The sequence below is a fragment of the Furipterus horrens genome, unplaced genomic scaffold (assembly GCF_987537825.1).
Source record: "Furipterus horrens unplaced genomic scaffold, mFurHor1.1.pri manual_scaffold_8, whole genome shotgun sequence".
NCBI lineage: Eukaryota > Metazoa > Chordata > Mammalia > Chiroptera > Furipteridae > Furipterus > Furipterus horrens.
In genome coordinates, this window is record NW_028327178.1 from 49,670,853 (window position 1) to 49,695,089 (window position 24,237).

A 24,237-nucleotide genomic window follows, 5' to 3' on the forward strand; every position below is an offset into this window, starting at 1 on the left:
ACTTGTCTGGTCTCCATGTCTCATTTGAAAACCTGAAAGGGAAGGCAGACTGTTAGGTATTAGCCCTCCAAAACCTCAACAAATTTATATATAGCTGAGAATACATTCTCTCAATCTTGTCTCTATTTTGCATCTGTATTTTATATTGTATCCACCTTGTGTCTAGACTCATTTTTTTTTAATTTGGTTCCCAAGTTAGTATCGGGGAAGCAATTGAGAAGTGTTGATTATTTATTACCACCCCTCCACACACACCCCAGTCTATGTAGCTGCTGGTCCTCCATGATGTGGTTTACTTGTTCAAATCTATGTTTTTCCATACATACCATTTATTGTATTTTTTTCATCTACCCCACAAGGAGATCTAGCTTCAGGGCACAGAACTTCCCAGTATTCCCTGTGTGGTCAATTGACTTTGTCAAGTTACTACATTCACACCACAGATATGATAACATTAAACAGATCTGCTCAAAACCTAGATTCTTGGGCCACCACATCAAAGCTAAGTACCACCTACTCATCACCCAGTACAGGTACATCAAACCCACTGTGTGTTCTTGCTACAAGTTATTAGGAAGTGAAAAGTGTCTGGAAATCAAGGAAAATGAGCACACTCAAAGAAAGATTGTTTTTAATTTTGAAAGACTGTTCTTCACTAAGAATTCACCTTTAGAAAGGATGATAAACCTATATTTTCCTTTTTATTATATCATTAACGCATTAGAATTACCTGTGGATCCTCATGAAAATGTCTAGTTAATTTTCAAAATATATAAATTATGAGTATGTTAAACTGAACTGAACACTAGATGGCAAATGAAGCACATATACATATACATATAATAATTATTAAGATTATTCAATATATTCCATGGCTTTTAAGCCACTTCTAAGCAATATTCAAGGAAGCATACTTGTTGGTAATTTTTGAAAAGTTTTTATGGCAAATAAACAGAATTAAAAGGGAAATAAATACTGTATCAATGAATTGCAATTTATTTTTACAAGTTAAGGAAAGAATGAGATGTTGTTATAATAATACTTATTTGTGATGGTCTCCTTCTTATTTTATTCAAGAAAGTGATACCTGGAAAACATAACAAGTTAAAAAAGATAGTACAAGTAACCTAAGGACTAAAGTGTGCTGTATTATATTAGTCACACAGTGCACTTTTCCAGGTGGTCAGTTATTAGCCTATGTATGAACGTGTTTGTAATTCAGGGATTCTGTACCAGGTGGTATGACGGTGGTCTCCAGATCACTTAGGAAGCTTTATAAAACTCCACCTTACCCTGATTCCTAACCCCTACCCCAGCCCTCCCCGCAGACAGCTGAATGTCAGGATCCAGGGAGGTGAGAGCAGTGAGGTAAGTGCATAACATGGCAAGGGCTTTCTGGGGGGGGCTTTTGACCCCCCGCCCACATGCTTGTGGGCTATAAAGATAAGGATGTCTAGAATGTTTTCCTATTGAGTGTTAAGAAATCTGGAGACAAAAGTTTATTTGAAAGAGAAGATTGGGGTAGTTTCTCATAAATAAATGCAACAATCTACCATGGAAGGGATATGGAGCAGATGACAGGCCTCCAAGAGTGTTGGAATAAAAATGACTGTGAATCAGTACACCTTCAATAAATAATTGATTGATTTTCTGGCGTCTAGGAAAACAACAAAAATAAGTTCACGGTGCCTTTCCATTTTTTATATCACAAAATTGAGCTTTCTCATATTACCTTAGGCTTAATATTTAAGAGGGTTAGAAAAGTAACATAGCAAAGTCAGAAAGGTGGGAAAGTGAAATCAATCCCACACAAAACTACGTTTATGATAAACTGATTCTATACCAGTGCTAATTTAATAGCAAAATCTGGAAATAATTCAATAGAGAGGCAAACTGTTCTTGACAAAAAAGAGCAAGCTTTTTTGTAAATTGTTTATTGTTTGGGTAACAAAAAATTTCATGTTAGAACCTTTGGGGTTTCTTTTTTCTTTTTAAAGTAAAAGTCACTAGTTCATACCTATTTGTGGCTTAATATTAAAATTCTCAGTAGATGCAACATGCTACCTGTCCTTCTAGAATTGCATTTTCTCCCCTTTCGTTCGTTCTCTTGCCCAGAAGATATGAAGGATGGCAAATTCAGGTTTTTAAATACAAACTTATCAATCATATGCAATTTTAAATTGAGGAAATCTCTTTTTAAAACAAGTTATTGATGAAAACACAGAAGAGTAATTATAGTATAGTGATCAATATAACATAGTTGAGTGTAGTCTTTTGTGAAACCAATGCCTAGACTCATAAACAACTTAAAACAGAAAACTATACAATAATAATAATAATAATAATAATAATAATAAACTGATTGTAAATAATAAAATATGCTCTAAACAGGTAAAAAGATTAAATAAGATTTATCTGTTGAGTGTTAACTATAGAGAATGGTTACTATAGGTAAAGCTGAATTGTATTTGATTTGCTTTTGTCCAACACTAGTCATATGAATTCCCTAACAAAGAATGAATGGTTTGGATGCTCTTTTGCTCTGAGTAAAATATGAGATCCAAACTTCCAAGGTTTTTGTGGGTATCACAGCTTTATGAGGTTTAGAAAAGGTCAAAACCCATTCCAATCCAATTTCTGACACTTCTGAACAGCTTTGTGGAAACCATTTTGCCTTTTCCTATTTTATATAGTCTGAAATAAACACGAAGGAAGTGTTTTACTGCAGACTCATTTTTATTTCATACAGTAGTTTTCTTGTCAAGTTCATCTATAGAATGAATTGCAATTTGTTCATCCCAGTGCATCGAAACAATTGAAGATTCTAATTTTGCTGTATAGCAGTAGTGTTCCTTTTACAGTGATGACCTTTACACTGTGGAAATGTCACCAAGGAATTCAGGCAAAAACAGACTATTCTGGTGGTTAGTGGAAGGCACATTTATAGTATGACTTCTTTAAAGTGTAAGTAAAACAGAGATGCAAGTCACAACAAAGAATTTGGAAATGGTTTCCATAGAAAATTGGTAATTACTGGAGAAAATGAGATGTTTCCTGAATTGACTTAGGAGAACAAAAGAACTGAACTAGATGCTTGATATTCTGTTACTATCCTTTTATTAAATGTGTTGATTAGCAGATGTAGACATTTTCTAAAGCATTAATATTAGGCGTGGTATCACTATTCAATGAACTTGATTGTTATAGAACACAATAAAACATAATCAATATATGACCATTAGGATTTTGGCCATGTGGATCTATGAAAGTTTTTATTTTAATTAAGAAGAAGCGGTCATAAGAGAGATTAATTTTCAGCCAATATGAAAAGAAACTAAAGGCTACCTTTTGGCAGATGAAAGGTGACTATTTCTGTATATGTATGGATCAGTGGGAGTAGAGGTATTAATTTTGGAGGGAGAACTGTATTGGGGATACAGCAGATAGGTCACCTGACTGATATGGAAAGTAAGAATGATTATGTGATCTGTTTGATAATTGTGATTTACTAATGGAAATATTTTTTATTTGGTTTATGTGATAATGAGGCAACAATTAGAAGTCATTTGATTCAGATGAACTTCACATATGGAAGGCATTCTTGCAGTAGCATGGGGAACCCATAAGTTTATGGAGGAGTAGCTAGAATTGGCACTTCCGGGAAAGTGTGATTTAAGTACTTTACATGTGAATATGAATATTGAAGACTGATAAGTGAGTAAATGGCATTAGGTTGCTAGAAAAATCCATCTACCTTTGTCAATATGCTTACCTCACAACACATTTACTTCTGAACTGGTTTATCATAAGTTTTGAAGTTCATTCAAAACACCTTCTCTATGAATTTTTAGTGTGTGTTATAGAGATGGATGGATAGATAGATAGATAGATCTTTCTACCTGATATGTATGAGGGAGGACCCAAAAAATGGAATTATCTTGTGGGGTGTGGGCCCCTTGAAGTTCAGGCTTCCCCCACTAGGTTAGTGTTCTAGGAATCTATCTGTATCAGTGTGCCAGCTGGCATTGTTGTGAGAGGCTGCGTTTGGCTTCAGTGAATTTTTTTGAAGACTCTTTCAATGGATTTGCCTATTTCATGATGGGTGATTTACAAGCACACCTGCTCACATCACACTGAGTGTTCAGTTTTTGACCAAAAGCAGCATGACCCCCCTGCCCCATCCTCCCTATTCACTCAGTCTTGCCCCAAATGACTTTTTGTTTCCCTGGATGAAAGAAGTCCTCAAAGGGAAACGTTTTGCCTATGTAAAAGAGGTGAAACAAAAAACAGCAGAAGCACAAAGTTTCAAAACTATTCTGAGCAGTGGAAAAATTATCTCGATAGGTGTAGTGCATCAAGTGGAGAGTACTTTGAAGGTAAATGAAGTTTGAACATGTAAGAATAAATACACAATTTTTTAATAAATAAATTCCGGGTTTTGGGGGGGTCCCCTTGTATATATACCTGGGGTGTGTGTGTGTGTGTGTGTGTGTGTGTGTGTGTGTGTGTGTTTGTAAGATATGCTTTCTACCTTATCTACCTGGGTCATGCATTAAAGATATGGTGCCCATTCATAGCATAAGCCTCATAGATTTTCGCTTATACTGTGGCAGTTTTCCAGAAGATGATAGGGGGCGCTCTTTCTAATGTATGTAAAGGTATCACATGGGCTAGCCATGGTCTTGGACAGTTACCTTTCTTGTGCCCTTCCCCTCATGGTGTGACCATTCTGAGTTCCATTTTGGAACTTGCTGTAGGTATGCAAGAATGAAAGAAAATGAGGTTCAGAAGTTCCGGCTGTGGTGGGGGGAGCAGTAACTATATCTTAAGTGTCAGAACCAGGCCAAGCACCAGGCCCTGACTCAACCCTCATGATCCAAACATCTAGTTTCAGGGATGAGAATATTACTGGTGTAAAGCCTATTACACCTTGTGAGAACAGGGCTTTATAGTGCTTTGTAAAGTCAGAGGTCTCATCTATGCGTGTATATCCAGACAATTGAATCTTTAATGAGATAGTATTTTGCTTCTCTTAAGTTTAGCTGGTAATAAGCATAGTCTTTCTTGCATAAGAATGGAAGGTAGATCATTCTTCAGTTTCTGGGATATTCATGCTTTTCCTGTAATAATATTTTGGAAGTTATTATGTAATATTTTCTTAAAACAGAAGAATATATATACCCTACATAAATTGTGCAACATAACAATGACTGACTCCTCAGCTTAAAAATAGAACATCCTTAGAATTTTTGCATCTAACTAAATGCTTCTTATCCTATACTCCTCTCCCTTTAGGATAGAGGTAACCAATGGCCTGAGTTTCATCTAAATCTTTCTTTTGCTCTTCTCTCAGTTTGTTGTTAAGTAGTCTTATCAGATATGTATATATTCTTTTTTTTTTTTTTTTTTTTTAATAATACAGGAAACACAGTTTATTTACTATTGTAGACATCTTTAGGACATTTTACTGTTTTATTCTGACAATGAAGCACAAGAACATTCTTTATTGCCTCTAATTTTGAATGACCAACAGAATTTTGTAGATATAAAAGTTAACCAGAGTCCTACACCTATGAACCATTTTTTTGTTTTATCCTGGGTAAGCATAGCATGAGGTTTACTGAGAGATTTCAAAAGGACATAATATAACTGGAAAAGCCCCTGGGGTACCAGTCATTTCTTAATTATGATCTGATTTAATCAAACAAATATTTGTTGAGCAGCTAGAGTGTGTCAACTGCGTAAGGTCTTACAGTGCAGCTGGAGAGACAAAACTAACCATGAGAAACGTGAGCCAATGATAGCAAGATAGTATGTAATTAACTCCACAGCCAAGCTATGAACTATAGGTATCATAGAAACTGGGGAGAAGAATGACGATTGTGGGGTTAGGGAAAGCAAGGCCTCAGGGGCAGGCAGCTAGGAAATGCAGACATGCTCCTAAAAAAGTGCTAAGCAAAGGCAAATGTCATCATGAACTAGACCTCTGTACCCTACTTGGATAATTCCTACCCATCCTTTATAGTACCCAAACAAATTTAAACCATCCTGTTGAATGCCCCAGAGTACTCTGTTCTTCCCTATTGAAATATTCACCACCGGTCACATGAAGGCAAATGCCACATCTGTATTTTCACTATTGCAATCCAATGTTCAGCAGAGCTTGGCTCATGCAGGGTGCTCAGAAAATCCCTGTGGAACCACATCAAAAGGCAGGAATAAGGAATAATTGAGGAGGCAGATCTGGATAGAACAGAGGGGGCCCATTGGGAAGGAAGCCTAGAAACTAGGGTGGAGCCAGGTCATGGAGGGCCACTGAAACTGTTAGGAGTGGTTACCGCATTCATTTTTTTTTTTTTCCAGATTTAATGTGTTTTATTGATTAAAATATTACATTTGTGCCCCTTTCCCTTCCCTCTGCTCCCCTCCACCCGGTGGCCCCCTCCCTCCAGTTGTCCCCCCCTTTTAGATTATGTCCATTAGTTGTGCTTACAGTTCCTCCCAACCTCTCTCCGTCTATTCCATTCCCTCCTACCATGATCCCCAATTCCTATATCATCTCCCTCCCTCTCCCCACTCCCCCTCCCTGTTGGCCTCCCCCCACTATGTTTCCCTTACCCACAGTTCCTTTTCCACTCTCGTTGCCTGTTTCGTTTGCCTTTGTTTCATCTCCCTAGCTTCTGTTTTTTAAACCAGTCCCTTTAACTTCTCATATAACAGTGGTTTGGATCTAATGAACTCTTTCAGTTTTATTTTGTCCTGGAAACACTTTCTCTGTCCTTCTATTCTGAATGACAATTTCGCTGGATAGAGTATTCGTGGTTGTAGGTTTTGGATTTTCATTACTTTGAATATTTCTTGCCAGTCCCTTCTTGTCTGTAGGGTTTCCCTTGAGAAGTCAGCTGATAGTCTAATTGGGACCCCTTTGTACATAATTCTTTTCTTCTCTCTTGCTGCTTTTAAGATTCTCTCTTTATCTTTAATTTTTGACATTTTGATTATAATGTGTCTTGGAGTGGTTCTCCCTGGGTCCAGTCTCTTGGGAACTCTCCTTGCTTCCTGGATCTGCAAGTCTATTCCCTTCCCCAAGTCTGGGAAGTTCTCCTTTATTATATTTTCACTCAATTTTTCAAGTTCTAGTTCATCTTCCTCATTCTCTGGCAAACCAATGATTCTTATGTTGGGCCTTTTATAGCTGTCCCAGAGGTTTCTGATCCTCTCATTGTTGCTTGCCATTTCCTCTCGCTGCATTGGTTGACTGCTTGTTCCTTCTCCATATTCCAGTTTGTTGAAATGGACTCTGGATTCCTCACCATCTGTCTCGTATGTGGTTTTGTTCCTTTCGTTATGGAAGTTTTTCGCTTCTTTCATATCTTTTTCCTGCTCTTTTGTGAATTCTGTAAGCCACCTGATAACAATGGCCCAGAACTGAGCCTCTGACAGGTTTCTTATCTGTTCATCTGTCAGGTTCTCTATCTGCTGCCTGGTGAGTTGTGTTACCAGGATCTCTATAGTTGTCTGCCTCATTTTGACAGATGCGTTTTGTTTTCCTGGGCCGGCTGTCGGGGGCAGGGGGCAGTGCCTGCGTACGCGTCACAAATCAGCGACCGCCGGCGCCTGCCTGTCCGCGACCTATTTCGCCGCCCTGTGGTGCTTTCTGTGGGGGCGGGGGTCCAAGATGGATTCACACAGTTATTCAGCTAGGAGACCGGGATCCGTCCTCCCGCCCCCCTGGGCCTCACTGTTCAAGGCGATGCTGCGGCTGCTCCCCAGCGCCCGGAGTCGCGCAAGCCAGGGGCTTGATTGGAGTCCCGCACGCCAGGGGCTTGATTGCCTCCAGGATTTTTCGTCGCCCCGCCCCGCCGCTCCGCAAACAGCTTTGCCTTCTTTAACTCTTACCTGCCCAAATGGCACCGCTGGTTTATAACTTCATATGTTGGGCTTCCGTGTAGCTTTATTTTCTGGAATTTCTAGTTATCCTTTGTTTTAAAGTAGTTGTATTCCACTATAGTTGTAGAGGGAGACCTAGCGTGTCCGTCTAAGCCTCCATCTTGGCCGGAAGTCCCCTGTATATATTCTTAAACAGTTTCCTTTTGCTTGGTTCTCAGTTTTTAAAATTGTGTCATAGTAGTCTTCTTGGCCTTGAGTTTTTCATTTAATTCTGTGATTCTAAGATTCATTATTGCTTTATTCATTTTCACTATAGCATAATTTTTATCCTATATTTTCTGGTCAGCCTGGTACTTGGGTAGGTTCCACACATTTCTTTCTCACTCTTTTGTTAACAATGCTGCTAACAACACTTCTGTATTTCCTTGTGCCCCCAGGGAAGAATTTCTCTAGGAAGGTGTTTTTCAAACTCTTATACTGCAACATGAAATATATTTTACATTGTGACATAATTATGCACACTCCTATAAATTTTCAGAAGAGCATTTTTATATGCCTAATATTAAAATTACATCATACAATCCTCAGATTTTTACTTAAAATTACATTCTAATGTTTTCTGTTCTTTTCCTTTGAAACAATGCTAGGGTAAGTATAAGATGTAGGGACCCAGCCTGCACTCTGAAAAAAAAAAAACACTCCTCTGAATCATTGTCTCAAATTTTAACATGCAAATGCAGATTTGGCTTCAGGAGGTCAGAGGTGGTGCCTGGAAATCTGCGTTTCTAATTAGCTTCCAGGTGGTGCCCCTGCTGCTGGTGTAAGAGGATACTTTGCTTTGAGTAGTAGGCTTTAGGCTTTGTTTCTCAAACTTCTCTGGTGATTAGAATCACTTGGGTTGCTTCTTAAAAGTGAAAATTCTGTGGCCTCATTACAGGACCACCAAATCAGAATCTCTTTGGAAAAGGCCCAGAAAGCTTAATATTTAAATTGTATTCCAGATTATTCTTATCATTAAAGTCTGAAAGTACTATTCCAGGACATATACCTAAGAATATACAGAGAAGGAAAACTCAGATTTCAAAAACCTCAGCTGCCTCGCGGCATACCTCTTCAGGGGAAAGGCTAAGGGAGTAAACCCCGACAGAAAATCCGGAGCCGGAGTCCCTAAGGCGGTTTGACGTTGTAGTCAACACCGGCAACTCCTGCGGCGCACCTGAAGCCAAGCTGTATTGACTCCGTCTTTCCCTTGGACCCTTCAGCTGCGAAGAGAGGGGGGGTCTGCTGCATGGGCAACAGCAGACCCTCCATATCACCCTGCCCAGGCTCTGTAGCTTCAGCTTCACTGGAGAGGACACTCCAGCGCCATCGCAAGATGTCGATTCAACACGGGAGGAGACAGATACCGTGTCACTCCCGAGTCGGACTGCACAGCCATTCTCGGCGGTGCAGATAGACTCTTAAGAAGCTACACCATCGTCTCTCGAGACGGACGGCTGCCGACGACGATGACCTAAGAATATAACTGCTGGGTTGTAGGGAGTTCAAATGTTTACCTCACAAATGATTCCAAAATATTTCCTATTGTGACTGTACCAGTTCACACTCTCATTAAAGAAGTATGTATATAAATAATACTTTGCATTCACCTACATCTTGCGATCAGATAGTATATCAGATTTCTTAATTTTTGCTGATTTGATTCGTATAAAATGGAGCCTCACTGTGACCTTAAGTTGCATTTCCCAGGTTAATGTTAACCATGAGCATGTTTTTATGTTTATTGTCTATTTTTCCTCTTCTGTGAAAGTCCTGTTCTTAGCTTTCACCCGTTTTTCTTTTCAGTTGCCATCTTTTTCTTGTCATTTGTAGATAATGTTTATAGGAGGTCTGTCCAGAAGATATTCAGCCATTAATATGAAAAATAGAGACATTTATTGAAGAGGATACAAGATACAAGAAACATTGTACATAGGACATTGATTCCTCAGTCCCCTTCAAAGTAGGCCCTTGGGACCTCATACAGTTCTCCCAATCATCATCAGCTGCCCCATTGTATTTTTCTGAATCTCATCGATGGTCTGAAATCTCTTCCCTTTCAAAGGTGATTTCAGTTTGGGGAAAAGCCAGAAGTCGAAGGGTCCCAATTCTGGACTGTTGGGGGGCTCAGTCACCTGGGTGATTTGATGTTTCACCAAAAGATTCTGCATGATATGTGATGCTGCCAATCATTGGTTGCTCATATCTGTTGTCATCTGAATCATCTGAATAGTTTTTGTGGAGGAATGTTCAAGCTTAACATAAAATCTGATGCAGATACATTGCTCTACCAGCTTACTCATTTTGAATGTAACAGCCATACTGGACACATAGTCAACAGCGTCTACCACCCTACTGACTAGAAAAGTGAAGTTGTCATTTTTCATGCATGCACATTCCAGTCCTCTCTCCATGGCTAACAGGTTACATCTATGTCACATAAACCATTCTTGTTATGTTAACAATGGCTGGACTTTTTCCAGACAGACTTCTCATATATTCTAGATAGCTCTCCTTTGTTAAATGGCTGCTAGTGTCTCCTGCCCTCTGACTTCACTTTTTACTTTTCAATAAATGTCAATTTATATTTTTTATCCTTATTCTATTTGCTTTGCTTTTCCTTCTAAAAATAAACTTATGTCTTAGCTTTTCACTTTCTTTATACTACAGCTTAATAAACATATATTCTTAATTTTAATGTAGTATAAATCATTGAGCTTTTCATTGATACTTGGTACTTTTTGTTGCTTAATTTTTAAATATTTCCTTACCCTAAAATCAGAAATAATCCCCCACATGCTTTGGTAAAAGTTTAAATAATATTTTTTCATGTTTAGGTTTTAAATTCAGTAGGAATTGATTTTTGTTTGAGACACAGAGTAGAAATCCACTTTCTTCTCCTCCTCCTCCTCCTCCTTCCCCTCCTCCTCCTTCTTCTTTTCTTCTTTTTTTCCTTCTCCTTCTTCTTCTTCCCTTTTTTTAATATGGATGCACAGTTTCCCCATCACCATTTGCCTTTTCTCTAGGAGCCAGAATCAGGATTTCCACCTGTCACATAGTAGCTTTCTATTCTGCTCTATGTCTGTTTTCAATGATACCACACTGTTTAGTTACTATAGCTTTTTTTAATAACACTTGCTTTCTAATAGGCCAAGTTTCTGCACTCCATTTTCCCTGAGGGGTGTTATGACTAGCCTCTTTTGTTTATTTTAGAGTCAATTTACTGTGTTTTTCAAAACTTTAATTATGTTTGACTGACATTGCATTGATCCCCTAGATTACCTTAGGGATAACTGATATCTTTACGATATTAAATCTTCTTATTCATGAACATGGGATAGCTCTGCAGTTATTTTGATCCTCACTAATGCCTTTCAATAAATATTTGGATTTTTATTTCTTTTTACTCTCTTGCAGGATTTATTCCTGAGAACTTTATGTATTTGGTCATGTTGTAAATAGTATGTTTTTTTAAAATTATTATTTATTTGTTTGTTTGTTTTAGCTTTTTTTTTTATTTTTAGAGAGGGGGAAAGGAGAAAGAGAGGGAGAGAAATATCACTGTGTGGTTGCCTCTTACTCGCGCCCCCAACTGGGGACCTGACGTGCAACCTAGTCATGTGCCCTGACTGGGAATCGAACCAGCGACACCTAGCTCGCAGGCCGACGCTCAATCCACTGAGCCACAGCAGCCAGGAATAGTATGTTTTTATATTAGTGTTCTAGTTTGTTATTCATATGTATAAAGTACAAAGGATTTTAATATCAATTTCATACTCAGCCACCTTGCTAAACATTTATTGTTTCTTCTAGTTTGTAGATCCTGCATGTATGCTAAGACATTCACATTGTCTGTATATAATTAGAATTTTTTTCTTCCTTTTTGCTTCTTATACCTTTTATATTTTGCTATACTGACTAGAACCTCCAGGAAAATGTTCAGTAAATGCAGTGATAGTTTGCATCATTGTGTTGTTTCTTAATGTGTTACCATTAAGAACAACATTTGCTGATAAGGTTTGTGAAATTTCATTCTATTCTTAATTTTCCAGAAGTTTTTATTATTAGGAATAGACATTTTAACAAATGCTTTCTGAATCTGTTGAAACAATTGTGTTTTTCTTTTTTAATGTATTAATGTGAAATTACATTGATAGATTTTTTAAATGTTAAACCATCCTAATTAATCTAACTTGGTCATGCAGTGTTATCAGTTTCATATATACATGGGTGGATTTGACTATTTTCTTTAGACTTCATCGATGCTTATGAATGAGATATGTTGCTTACACATTATCCTTATTTTACTTTGTATTAAGATAGAAACTGCTTGATATATTTTAAGGCTATATTAATGGTGCATAAAAATTTACTATTATAGCTTCTTGATAAATTGAAATTTTTATCATCATTTAATGACACTTTGTGTTTCTTAATGTAACTACTCTGTTTCTTCTAGTTAATTTTTGCCAATTATCTTTTTATATTCTTTTACTTTGAACCTTTTGTGTACATAATCGCTTAGATTTATTCTTTTTATACAGAATATAACAAGATATTGATTTTTACGTTGGGCAAATTCTTTGGATTTTTTATTAGGCAGTGTTCCATATATATTTATTTTGTTTAATAATATATTTGTGCTTCTTTCTACCAAAAGAAATCCAAATATGCTAGTATTAGATTTTTTTTTCCTTTGGTATTAGTAAAAGACTTGGGTGGTTTTTTTTTTTTTTTTAATGTATTAGTTTTTTTTTAATTTTCTGTTCTTTACTGCTGCAAATATGATTGCTCTTCTGCTGTATTTTAGTGGTTACCCAGAAAATTTGTCATGCATACTTAACAAAGTTTATACCGAATATCTTAACCCCTCCCTCCCAATGATGTACTGATCTTGTACTGTTCTGAATCTGAGCATAGCTTGCTCTGCTTATGTTGCTTTTGTTGTCAATAGTTTAATTTTGTGTTATTTTTAAAACCTCTCAGCTTATACAGTATTAATATTTTACAAATATTTCTTTATTTATCATTCCTCCTAGCATCTGAGACCTTCCTTCAAATATTTTTTAAATGAAGTTTCTCCTTTATTGTAGGTTATTAGTAATAAATTCACTCAGTTTTGATTCTTTGAAACCAACCTTCTTTCATCTTTATTGAAAAATTGTTTTGCTGGATATACAATTCTAACTTATTATACGTGTTTTCTCTCAGCACTTTTGATATATTATTCCCCTGTTTTCTGCATTCCATGGTTGCTGATGAGAAACCTTCTTTTAATCTAGTTGCCATTACTTTGTCAATGATGCATCCTTTCTCTCCAAATGCTCTTAATATCTCTTTGGTTTTATTATCTGTTGTTAGCCACATTATATCTAAGTATGACCTTATCTTTTAATTGATGTCTTTTGTGAATTCTGGAAATTTTTCATATGTTATGTCTTCTGATAGTGCCTCACCTCTGTTCTCCTTTTTCTCCTCCTGAATACCAATTAGAAATGCATTAGACCCTTAAATCCTGTCCTCTGTCCTCTGTCTCTCTTTTCTTTCTTCTTTGCTTTCCTCTTTCTAGTTCTCTGTGCTGCATTCTCTATAATTTCCTCTAATCTATCTTCTAGTTTATTCATTCTCTCCTAAACTGTGTCTAATTTTGCCATCTTGATCCATCCATTAAGTTTGTGTTACATTTAACGATTTTAATTATAAAGGTTAAATTTAGTTCTTTAATAGACCTGGTCATTTTTCATAGTGGCATCCACCTTTTTGTGATACATTTTTAAATTTTATATTCTGCATCTGATGATTTGGGTGTCTGACTTTGCTGTTTCATATTTCTGCTGACTCTCACTCATGGTAGTTTGTTTTCTGGTGTTTTTGGTGATCTCTGCTAAGAGTTTATAATTTGTTGATCTTTATATTTGAAAGCAGAGCTCCTAGTTTAGGAATGACTTTGTTCAGAGATTTGTGTTTGTGTCTGCTCAGATTAGGTGAAAGGACAGTATTGACTATGGATGCTTCAGACACTTGCAAGTATAATATCTGATATTAACCTAGGAATGTCAGCTTTTGCTTCCCTATGCTTCCCCTGGCCCAAGGATTAGTTTTCAGATTGGAGAGCTATCTATCATTTGAGTTTATACTTTGTTTTAGACGGGGAATAAGGTAAGTGCCACTGGGAAAATATCCCATCTTGTGCAATAAAATAATTATCATATGCAGAATCTAGTTCTTTTAAAGTGGAGGGTCCTTCATGGTAAATGCTGTGTATGCTATTTTGTTTTAATCAGAAATCATAATGATTATTTTAGAGCTATAGTAACCATCGTTTTCTTAATTTATCTAATTCTTTTTGATAAGCGAATTTTCTATATTATTTTTGCTTTGATAAAAACACACATAATGACAAGATATGATGAGTGACTATTGGTATAGATTCTTAACATAAACATTTGTTAAACAGAGTTGCTATAGCTGAGGAAAGAAATAGTTCTATACATAGTGAATTTTTATTTCAAAAGTTATGTCAAATAAATGATGCAGTTCATAAAATGGTGCCACATTAGACTTTTCTATTTCATTTTACTGAAACCAGTACCAAAATTTAAGATCTATCCTCAAAAACTGGTATTAGCTTAGAGCCTTGAAATAAAGCTCTTTGGGGGAAAAGGAACATCTGAACATTATTTTCCTTTTGGAGAGCAATCTAATATTATCTAGAGCACTTAAAGATGTGCAAACTGTAAAAGCCAGCAGTCTTACTTTTTGTGTTTACCCAAGGGAAACTTTGGCCAGGAGGACCTTATACAAGGATGCTCATTGTACACTACTTGTACACTGCTTGTAATAGAGAAAAAGTAGACTCACCTTATCTGTTTCTAAATAATGCAATGAATAAGTAAATTATGGCTCATCTATTAATGACATTTTATACACCAGTTAAAATGGTCTATATGATCTATCTATAGATCTAAACTAGATCTATATGATTCAGCCTGGCTAATGTTGAATGAAACTTCAAGTTTCAAAGAATAGTAGCATTTACCTAAATTTTTAAGCATCCCAGATATATGTAATAGAAGTACAAAAACATATCTGGGAATGATACATAATAACCTTGAATAGCCTGCAGGAATGTGGAAAGGGTTTATATCAGTAATATTTTATTTCTTTAATAAAAAGTGATCTGAAGCAAAACACAAAATGTTAACATTTGATATTAATAGATACAACAATTATTGAGTTATTTTGTACTTTTCAATGTGTTTTAAAGTTTTATTACTTAAAATTTCAAAAATAAATTCAGGCCTGAATACAGTATGACAAATATTATTGTCCTTTAGTACCTTATCAATGCTTGTACTTCTTTATTTCAGCAGATGTCAGTAGTAAAAATTTTACTGCCTCTTTTTTTCCAACTGCCATTCAATGAACTCCTTATGTAAGAATGTTTAACTAGAAAACTATCCTGAAAGACTTGGTGAAATTATCCTGAAACCAGACACCTTGGATGACTACTCTGGATCTAAAATGTATTATTTTATTTTATTTTTTAAATGTACAGATCAAACTAAACAGAGCTTTTGGACACATTGCTCTTTCAGGGTCACCTAACACCACTGGAGAATGCTTCTGCCAGGGCGTCAACTGGCTGCTCATATTCAGAGAGCATATGCAAGCTTAGCCTCTGGCCTGGGAGTGTCTGCATTCTCACCATAGTGTATGTCTTAGACATTTTGTTATGTAAGATAACCGTTCACATTTCCCACAAAATGTGAGTAGGAATTCTAGCTCACTACTGTGATCAAAATTAAAATGATCAATTTAATTGATATGTGGATAGTTCATTTCCCAGCAACATGAAGTAGTAAGTTACTTATCTACTATACCAAGTTGAACTTATACTGAGTTCAAACAAGCTCTTGGAAAATATGAAAGACATTGTGAAGAATATGTCTATCCTAAATCAAGAAGTAATGTAGAATGTTCAATTCTCTTTAAGGCTTGGCATTGCTGCAGTTTCATTTACTTATTCAATATGAGTTTTTTCATCTTTTAAATTAGTACTAGTTTTGAAATTCAGTTTGTTGTTTAGGAAGAAATTATTCTTTTATAAAGGATTGTGTGATATAGTTAAGAAAATACAGACTGTTTTTGAGTACATTTCTTGATTCTAATTATGATACAATATAAATACTATTAACGTAATACCTGTGAAAAGTATCTTGGTGGAAGCGACTTCAAAGTCATATAATTTTTATGACAAGTTTTAATTTATTCAGTTACATCACAGGTATATAAATGCCTAAAGGGTAGTATAAATTAAGAATTGGTATATTTCAGCATTTTCAACTTCATTGACAAAAGGCACTTTTTAAACCCTGGAAAAAATTCCCTAGTTAAAAAACTATAGCTCTTACTCTTAAAAATAGTGCCATCATATACCTGGAATTTAATTCCTTGATACTTAGGAATGTTGAATTACTGGGTAGGCTAATACAATATTAAACAGGTCTTTGCTTTGATTTAACTGAATAGTAAAGTAAATAAAGTTGTTACTTTATTATTTTGTCAACTTCTTTGTGTAACTGGCAAAGCAGAAATATATAAAAGCTGCAGGTGCCAAAGGGGGTCCACCATGCTGTTCTGGTGGTTATTCCTGTTATTGTAATAGACCTCCAGATAATTCATAAAGAGGGAGAAAAGAGAAAACTGTTAGTGGGAGCATTGGTTGTAATCTATGTTTTTGATTATCAATGACAGGATCCTAAAATTACACCCAAATATCTCTCATAGGCTCTAAAATTGAGTTTCTGAAAAAAGCACTCTAGTAGTAATAGAAGGTAAAAGTGCAGAGTTCCAGAGAAATGAGCTGTGAATTGAACCTGCAATGGAAATTGATCCTATCAGTCAGTTTCTTCCCTGATTCATAGAAAAATGGGAGTGAATGTAGAAGGAGCCAGGATCACTGATTAAATATGATGCTAAAGTACTGGAGGCTAGAAAGGGCCTTGTTGGTCTCTCAGGTCAGGACTGCAACTGTCAGATTTCTCTGCTTGAAACCTGGCTCAAACTGGCAGAAAGAGAACAGAATGAAAAATGCTGCTGGCCAGCAGGGGAATCGGTAAGAACTCCCTGACTAAGCTTTGGGTGTGACAGCCATTGTATTCTTCAGAAAGATTTTCTAGTCTCTTATTCTGAGTCAGTGGGCCCAGCCGGTGGGACCTGTCACTATGCTCATTCCTGTGTGGGCTGAGGGTGTGAGTGTGAAGAGACATGGCCTTGGAATCAACTCACATCCTTTTAGCATCTTTAGTATTGTGAGGAAAGAGAAGAAAATGCAATAGAGGTCCTGTGAATATAATTTATTACACTGTTATCTAACTCAAAAAGATTTACTTTCTGCACATACAATAGTAGCAACAGTATGCCAAGCTTTTTTTTTTGTTTTTTTTTTTTTGGCAATATGTATTCTACTCCCAGAAATGCAGTGTGAGTTGTAATCAGCCTACTGAAATTACACATTTCTGATTATGAAGTTACCATTCATTTCCTACAGTACAATATTTTTCTACAGTGATGCCCCTCAAAGTCTTTAGTGATTTTCAGTATAACTCACTAGAGTAAATATCCCTGTGGAATGCTTCATTTCCATTAGCAGCACACAAATAGAAATGGTTCCAGCAGAAAGGCAGAAACACTGAAGATACAGGTACTATAAAACACTAACTTAAGATGTGACCATTATAAACCATTGTCGGATCAGAGCTCAGTGTTGTAGAATGGCAAAAAAAAAGGAAAAAAAGAAGCAATGAAATCAGTCAGTTTGCTAGGGATGAGTTGAAAGGATTGTTAATCCCCTTAGTTCATTGGACCTGTCAATGCTATCATCAAAGGAGGATGTTATCACAGGTACTTGGTTCTCTCTTAAGCTTTTGACTAATGGGGGAAGTGTTTAAGAAACTGAGTCAAAGTAGCATTTGTCACTTCCCTCTTGATATGATTTGACCCTACCATGTTGTTATTGGCATATGAGGAGATACAACAGAGCTATCTTGTTGTAGGCAAAGGCCCATAAAAGGTGCGAAGGAAATACTCTGTTTGGAAAAGCTTCTGTTAAGATAAGTTTATTTTGGTTAACTGGGAACTTCGAAGTTGCAAGCTGGTGAGCACAAGCCTCTTTTCATCTGAGATGTAGACTTCATACACACAACATCTTTCTCAAATCTGCTAATTACCATTAATTATAATAGAGACTCTGAAGACTTGGTCACAGAGATGATTGTTTGTTGCTAGGTTAAGCTGTTATACTAGGCAAATTTTGGGGAAGTTTGAGACATAATCTTACCACGGCGGAATTCCAACAGGTAATAACAGAGGAAAGGAGTATGCTTCTCAAGAAAACAACAAGTAGACAGAACCTTTGGTTTTTTTAATCCTGGGGCTTAATTCATGTGTGTATTCTCTTGGCTAAGCAACACTGAAATTATATAGGCTTATTTATACAGTGAAAAGTAGTTTTCTATTGAAATTAAGTTAGAACTGCATTGCTTGTTTAAACTAATACTTGTAGCACTTAGTCATTTTATTAATAAGTAAAATTGATGAAAAGCTTGGGAAAATGCTTAAGAACAGTCCTCATGGAGACTTATGATTAATAAGGAAAGGGGCAAAGAGATGCATGTTAATCTGTTTATGTATAAGGGATCTGGAGCTTATTAAAAGTTTTATAAACCAATGAAGCATTATATAAAATTAGACATTTTCTTTACAGTGTAAAAAGTCTCTAGACTGGAAAGAAAATCTTCAATGTTATTTCTAAATTATTTATTTATGATATGTTTCCTAATACTAGTAACAAGTATAAAAAATTAATTTTATAAAAAGGAATATTCCATGAGAATGACACTCAAGTTTCTCTGGGGATGTTTTTGTCTGTCTCATCCTTGGTTTCTATGGTTATTACAGGATGGAGTAACAGGAATAATCATTATTAACTGCATTTTAGGTTTTAGAATATATCTGGCCAGTCATTCCCAACTAGCATATATAAAAGCAAAACATTATTTCACTTTGAATGTTTTCATTTTTTGGAGGTCACAAGGAAAGTGGAATGTTCTAACTTCTCTCTAGGTCCTAACTGGTGAGATAATAAGGAAGGTATATTACACAAATGTAAATCAAGAAATGAACTTCAATAATTGTCCGGAAAAATTTCCAGTTACCGCAAAGTATAGATAGGTAGGGTTGTCTGGGAAAGCCAAGCTGGGGAACATGGCCTGGAACTCCTCTTCTCTGGAATTAGGAGAATGGAGAAGGAGTCTTTCCAGCATTTTTGTCCCAAGATAAAATACCTGGGATGTTTATTATACAATATTTTACATTCTTTGGTCATGTTTTAGGTATATTTAACATTTTGATTTCTTTTTACCTTATTTTCTTCATTTTTGGTAGAGACTATACAGTAGAGTTGAAGCAGCCTGTGTTTAGTTGTCAGATAGATATGAATTCAAGTGACACAGTCAAATCTTGATCCTGGTCAAACTATTGAACTGAGATTGGCCACAATTATTTTATCTGTATATTAGGAAAAATAGTTCTTAATCCACAGGATTGTTTTGAGGAATAGAGAATATATATAAAGGGATTCACACTTTGTAAGTACACACACAGTAAATGGTAGTTATTATTTCTCAAGTTTTCATTCTTATTTTCTCTTCCCAGTTGTAGATCACTTTAAATTCATATATAATGACCACAATTCATGAAAAGAAAAGTCAAAATATATGGATCAAATGTATTTATGAATATACCAAAGCAGATCATTTTAGATTAGATTCTCCCAAAACTCATGAAAAGTAAACTTTTTATAAAAGTCTATAGTGTATAGTACTCAATCGTCGTCGTCGTCGTCGGCAGCCGTCCGTCTCGAGAGACGATGGTGTAGCTTCTCAAGAGTCTATCTGCACCGCCGAGAATGGTTGTGCAGTCCGACTCGGGAGTGACACGGTATCTGTCTCCTCCCGTGTTGAATCGACATCTTGCAATGACGCTGAAGCTACAGAGCCTGGGCAGGGTGATATGGAGGGTCTGCTGTTGCCCATGCAGCAGACCCCCCCTCTCTTCGCAGCTGAAGGGTCCAAGGGAAAGACGGAGTCAATACAGCTTGGCTTCAGGTGCGCCGCAGGAGTTGCCGGTGTTGACTACAACGTCAAACCGCCTTAGGGACTCCGGCTCCAGATTTTCTGTCAGGGTTTACTCCCTTAGCCTTTCCCCTGAAGAGGTATGCCGCAAGGCAGCGGAGGTTTTTTGGAGTCAGAGTTTTCCTTCTCTGATGTACCCTGACTGGAAGATCGAACCAGCGACACTTAGCTCGCAGGCCGACGCTCAATCCACTGAGCTAAACCAGCCAGGGCCATAGTACTCAATATATATTATGTATTTAGTATTATTATATCTTCATCATCATTTCATAAACAAGTTAATACTTTTCTGTGTATATTTTTTCTTTTAAATCATTTGAAATGATTATATTCCCTGAATGTCATTTTAGGTTTCTAAGCTTGAAACTGTACCTGGAACTCAGTCTAAGGAACACTACTAAGACATTATGAGGGATAGGAAAGAAATACTTGAGCATCGATTGTATGGAATTGTATACAGATCAAAACTCAAAAGACCTAGAATTTTACTCAGAAGTTTATGCTCTTTTATTACTATATTATTTCAGGGTGGATTCTCAAGCTTTTACTCTTATGTTTTCCAACTGTATAATTATAAATTAATCTTAAAAGATATATATTTTCTTATTAAGATTTGTTTATTTTTTCACTCATATGTGGGATATAAAATTGAAAGCAATAAATGAACAAACAAGAAAAAGAAACAAAAGTTTTTAGACACATAACAGTATGGTGATTACCAGAGAGGAGGGAGATAGGAGATAGTAAGTGGTAAAGGGGGTCAAATATATGCATTGGGAGATGGACACACAATGCAACATACAGATGACATGTCATAAAATTGTACACTTGAAACCTATATAACTTTATTAATCAATGTCACCCCAATACATTTAATTTTTTTAAAGGTATGTTTCTTATATCAGGGACGCAGAGGAAAAGAGGATTAAATAAAAGCATTTTATTTCTCTCTAATGAAAAATTTGGAGGTAGGTATTTCAAAGCTGGTATGGTAATTCAGATATCAGGAACTGTAGCTCCTTCTTCATTTTTGCCTTGAATTTTGAATATGTAAGAGCCTCATGTTTCATCATGGCTGCATTAGCAACAAATATCCAGTCCTCAATTTAGCTAATAGGAAAGAAGACAGAACAAAGATGGTGAGCCCCTTTTTTACAAGCACACCACCCAGAAACTGTTATTGACATCTCATCTTTTCTGTCCTACACCAGAACATAGGCATATGGCTACATCTCACTGCAGAAGAGGCTGGACATTTTATTTAGTCTTTATTCTGGGTGGCCTTATGCCCTGATATGATTTACAGATTTTATTATTCCAGAAGAACAGGAGACCAGGTATTGGGGACAAGTAGGGACAAGTAAGGACCCTTTGTGACATCTGGGCTTCACCAGAGCTTTTAAATTCGTTTCTCTTAAGTGTTCTGTTTTCTTCTTTTCTTTTCTAAATAGATCCTATGCGAGGGCCAAGAAAACTGGAAGTAGTAGAAGTCAAATCTCGACAAATCACTATCCGCTGGGAACCATTTGGATATAATGTGACTCGTTGCCATAGTTACAATCTCACAGTCCATTACTGTTACCAAATTGGAGGACAGGAACAGGTGCGAGAAGAAGTAAGCTGGGACACAGATAATTCACACCCTCAACATACGATCACTAACCTCTCACCATATACCAATGTTAGCGTGAAACTCATCCTCATGAATCCCGAGGGGAGGAAGGAAAGTCAAGAACTCATAGTACAGACTGATGAAGATTGTGAGTACTTTTTTTAAAGTTCTTTTCAGATTGTATTTCTTTTTAAAATTTTTTAATTTTTGTATTTTTCCATTACCATTTAAACACTTAAGCCCCTGTCCCCAGAAAATATGTTTATGTGAAAATTGAGATCTTTATAATGAAAATGGAAAGAACTACTTACTATGTTGAATAATAAAATACAAACATGTATCTGTGCTCTGTAGACATTGATTAAAAAGGGTATGGCAAATAAAGATGTAGAAGTTCATTTGAATTCTTTATGAGTCATATTGTCACTTTTCTGTGTCTAACAATTCTGTATTGCTCTAAACAGTTCTTTGTTTAAGTTTTATAATCATGTTGGACTGAAGATTTGTTATTTTGGTACTCGGTCATTTATATGAAATGTTTATTTAAATATATTTAAAAGACCTTCTGAAACATTTTTCATATTTCAGATAAAAATTCAGCTGAAAATAGAGGCTGCCCTTGCTTTTCAGTGCAGTGCTGAGAAATTACCTCATTAGGTTTGCAGTCATGAAATAGATCATATTTTCCCATAGGAACAGTGGATATTACCTTAATAAACAAGAATTTAACAAATAAACTATACACATTACCAGCAACTCATCGATAAAAGTAAATACACAATTGCAATCAATCTCTAAAATAATTTAAAATAGTAAAATTGCATCTTGAATATGGTAGTATGGATATAAATGTGCTTTTACACGGATTATACATGGGACTCTGATGTATAATCATGTGTTCATATAATGCATAAAATGCAGTGGTAGTGTATCTTACGTTTGACCTAAAATCCATTTGTCAGGCATCAGACTAAGTCTCAAAAGAACTTGGGAAGCTTATTAAATAAATAAACTTACTTATTCCTGGGGAAAAAATACATGTTTAATTTTTGTTTCTTCACATAGCTAATTATGATCTTTAATCATTGATTATAACAAATTAAATATTTATAACACTTTATTATTTCATTTAAAGAGCTAACAAATTATTTGTTGTATTGCCTATACAATACCATGCATATTGCTTTTAGAAGAAAAACATGAAAATAGCCAAAGTAAATGAGGGACTCACTCCACATCCTTCTTCTTTTTTTTTTTTTTTTTGTAGCCCCTTGAAGTCCTTCCATACTTAAAATAGTTGATAGCTGTCAAACAGTTGTTTTTGTTAGGGCTATTAGTTTTATAGTAGCAAGTCAGGGCTAAGCCTGGAAACCCTATTTCTGTTTCTTCCGACTCTTCCTCATCTCCCAGGAAATAAGAATGAAGGTGTCAGCAACGTCAATAGGTTATCTCTTGACCCTTTCTCCCCTGCATTTTACTGTTTAATTTGATTCTGACTCATGTTATATCTTCTTCTGTGGATATTAGGTTGTTCTTTTCTCTCAACTTCCACAACCCATACTCAGGTCCTCATTATTTTATACTAAAATTTCTGTAATAGTTTCTACCCTTTCTTTGTGGTTCTAGTAATTCCCCATTCTAATGGCCCCCTACTCACTCACTAAACTAATATTTGAAATATATTTGCATCGTGCCACTCTCTCCACAAGAATTGTCAATGAATAATAAAATACAAACATGTTTTCTGTGCTTCTGTATACACTAACTAAAAAGGTTATGGAGAATAAAGATGTAGAAGTTCATTTGAATTCTTTATCCAAGTCTTATCCAAGTCTTGACTTTCAAGGTCTTCTGTATTCTTGACTTATACTGTAGAACTAATAACCTTCTCTGCTGCAAGTCATTCTGCAAAAATGTCACCTCAGCATTGGCCCTTTGTGCCACACTTCTTATATCCTGGGTCCTTCCTCATCTCCTGTTGTCATCCACCACCTGCCTTTGTACCTGGCTGCCTCTCAATTCCATCTCCTCCACTACCCTCCAAAGTTCTCCTCAAGTTTCAGGTCCTTCATAAAGTGTCTCCAACTCTTTTAGCCCCACTTTTCTCACATCCTTCTGACCTTATTTGCATTTGATTTGATCTTGAAATCGCAGAGACTTAATTTCCTCATCTGGAAGGTTGAGAACAATACAATAATCAGGCATATTATGGTTAGATGAAATTTACGTAGACAGCTATTTGTAGCTGCCAGACAGGGGTCATTAGTAGGTGAGCACAATTATTGTTGTAAAAATTCAAAGCAACTAACTGTGTCCCTTCCTTGTTCTCTCCTTGTGTTATATATAATATTTTTCTCTTAACTATAAACTACTTAATAGAAGAAGCCATCTTTTTTTCTTTTATAGCAATTAGCATGACATTGAGTAGGTAACACTCAAAAATATTGTATTAGTCTTTAAATAAAACAGAATTTGTTGATAATCATTTAATATATTTTT

At 35.9% G+C, this 24,237-nt stretch overlaps 1 protein-coding gene across 6 annotated transcripts in view; it reads left to right on the plus strand.

Moving 5' to 3' along the window:
* PTPRM (protein tyrosine phosphatase receptor type M) overlaps nucleotides 1-24,237 on the plus strand; it is an 883,942-nt gene that overhangs the window by 483,753 nt on the left and 375,952 nt on the right. For all 6 annotated transcript variants that reach the window (XM_090285792.1, XM_090285794.1, XM_090285793.1 and 3 more), the window contains exon 8: nucleotides 21,578-21,886. In XM_090285792.1, coding sequence (XP_090141918.1) covers nucleotides 21,578-21,886 — 309 coding nt within the window. The remainder of the gene's footprint in view (nucleotides 1-21,577; nucleotides 21,887-24,237) is intronic.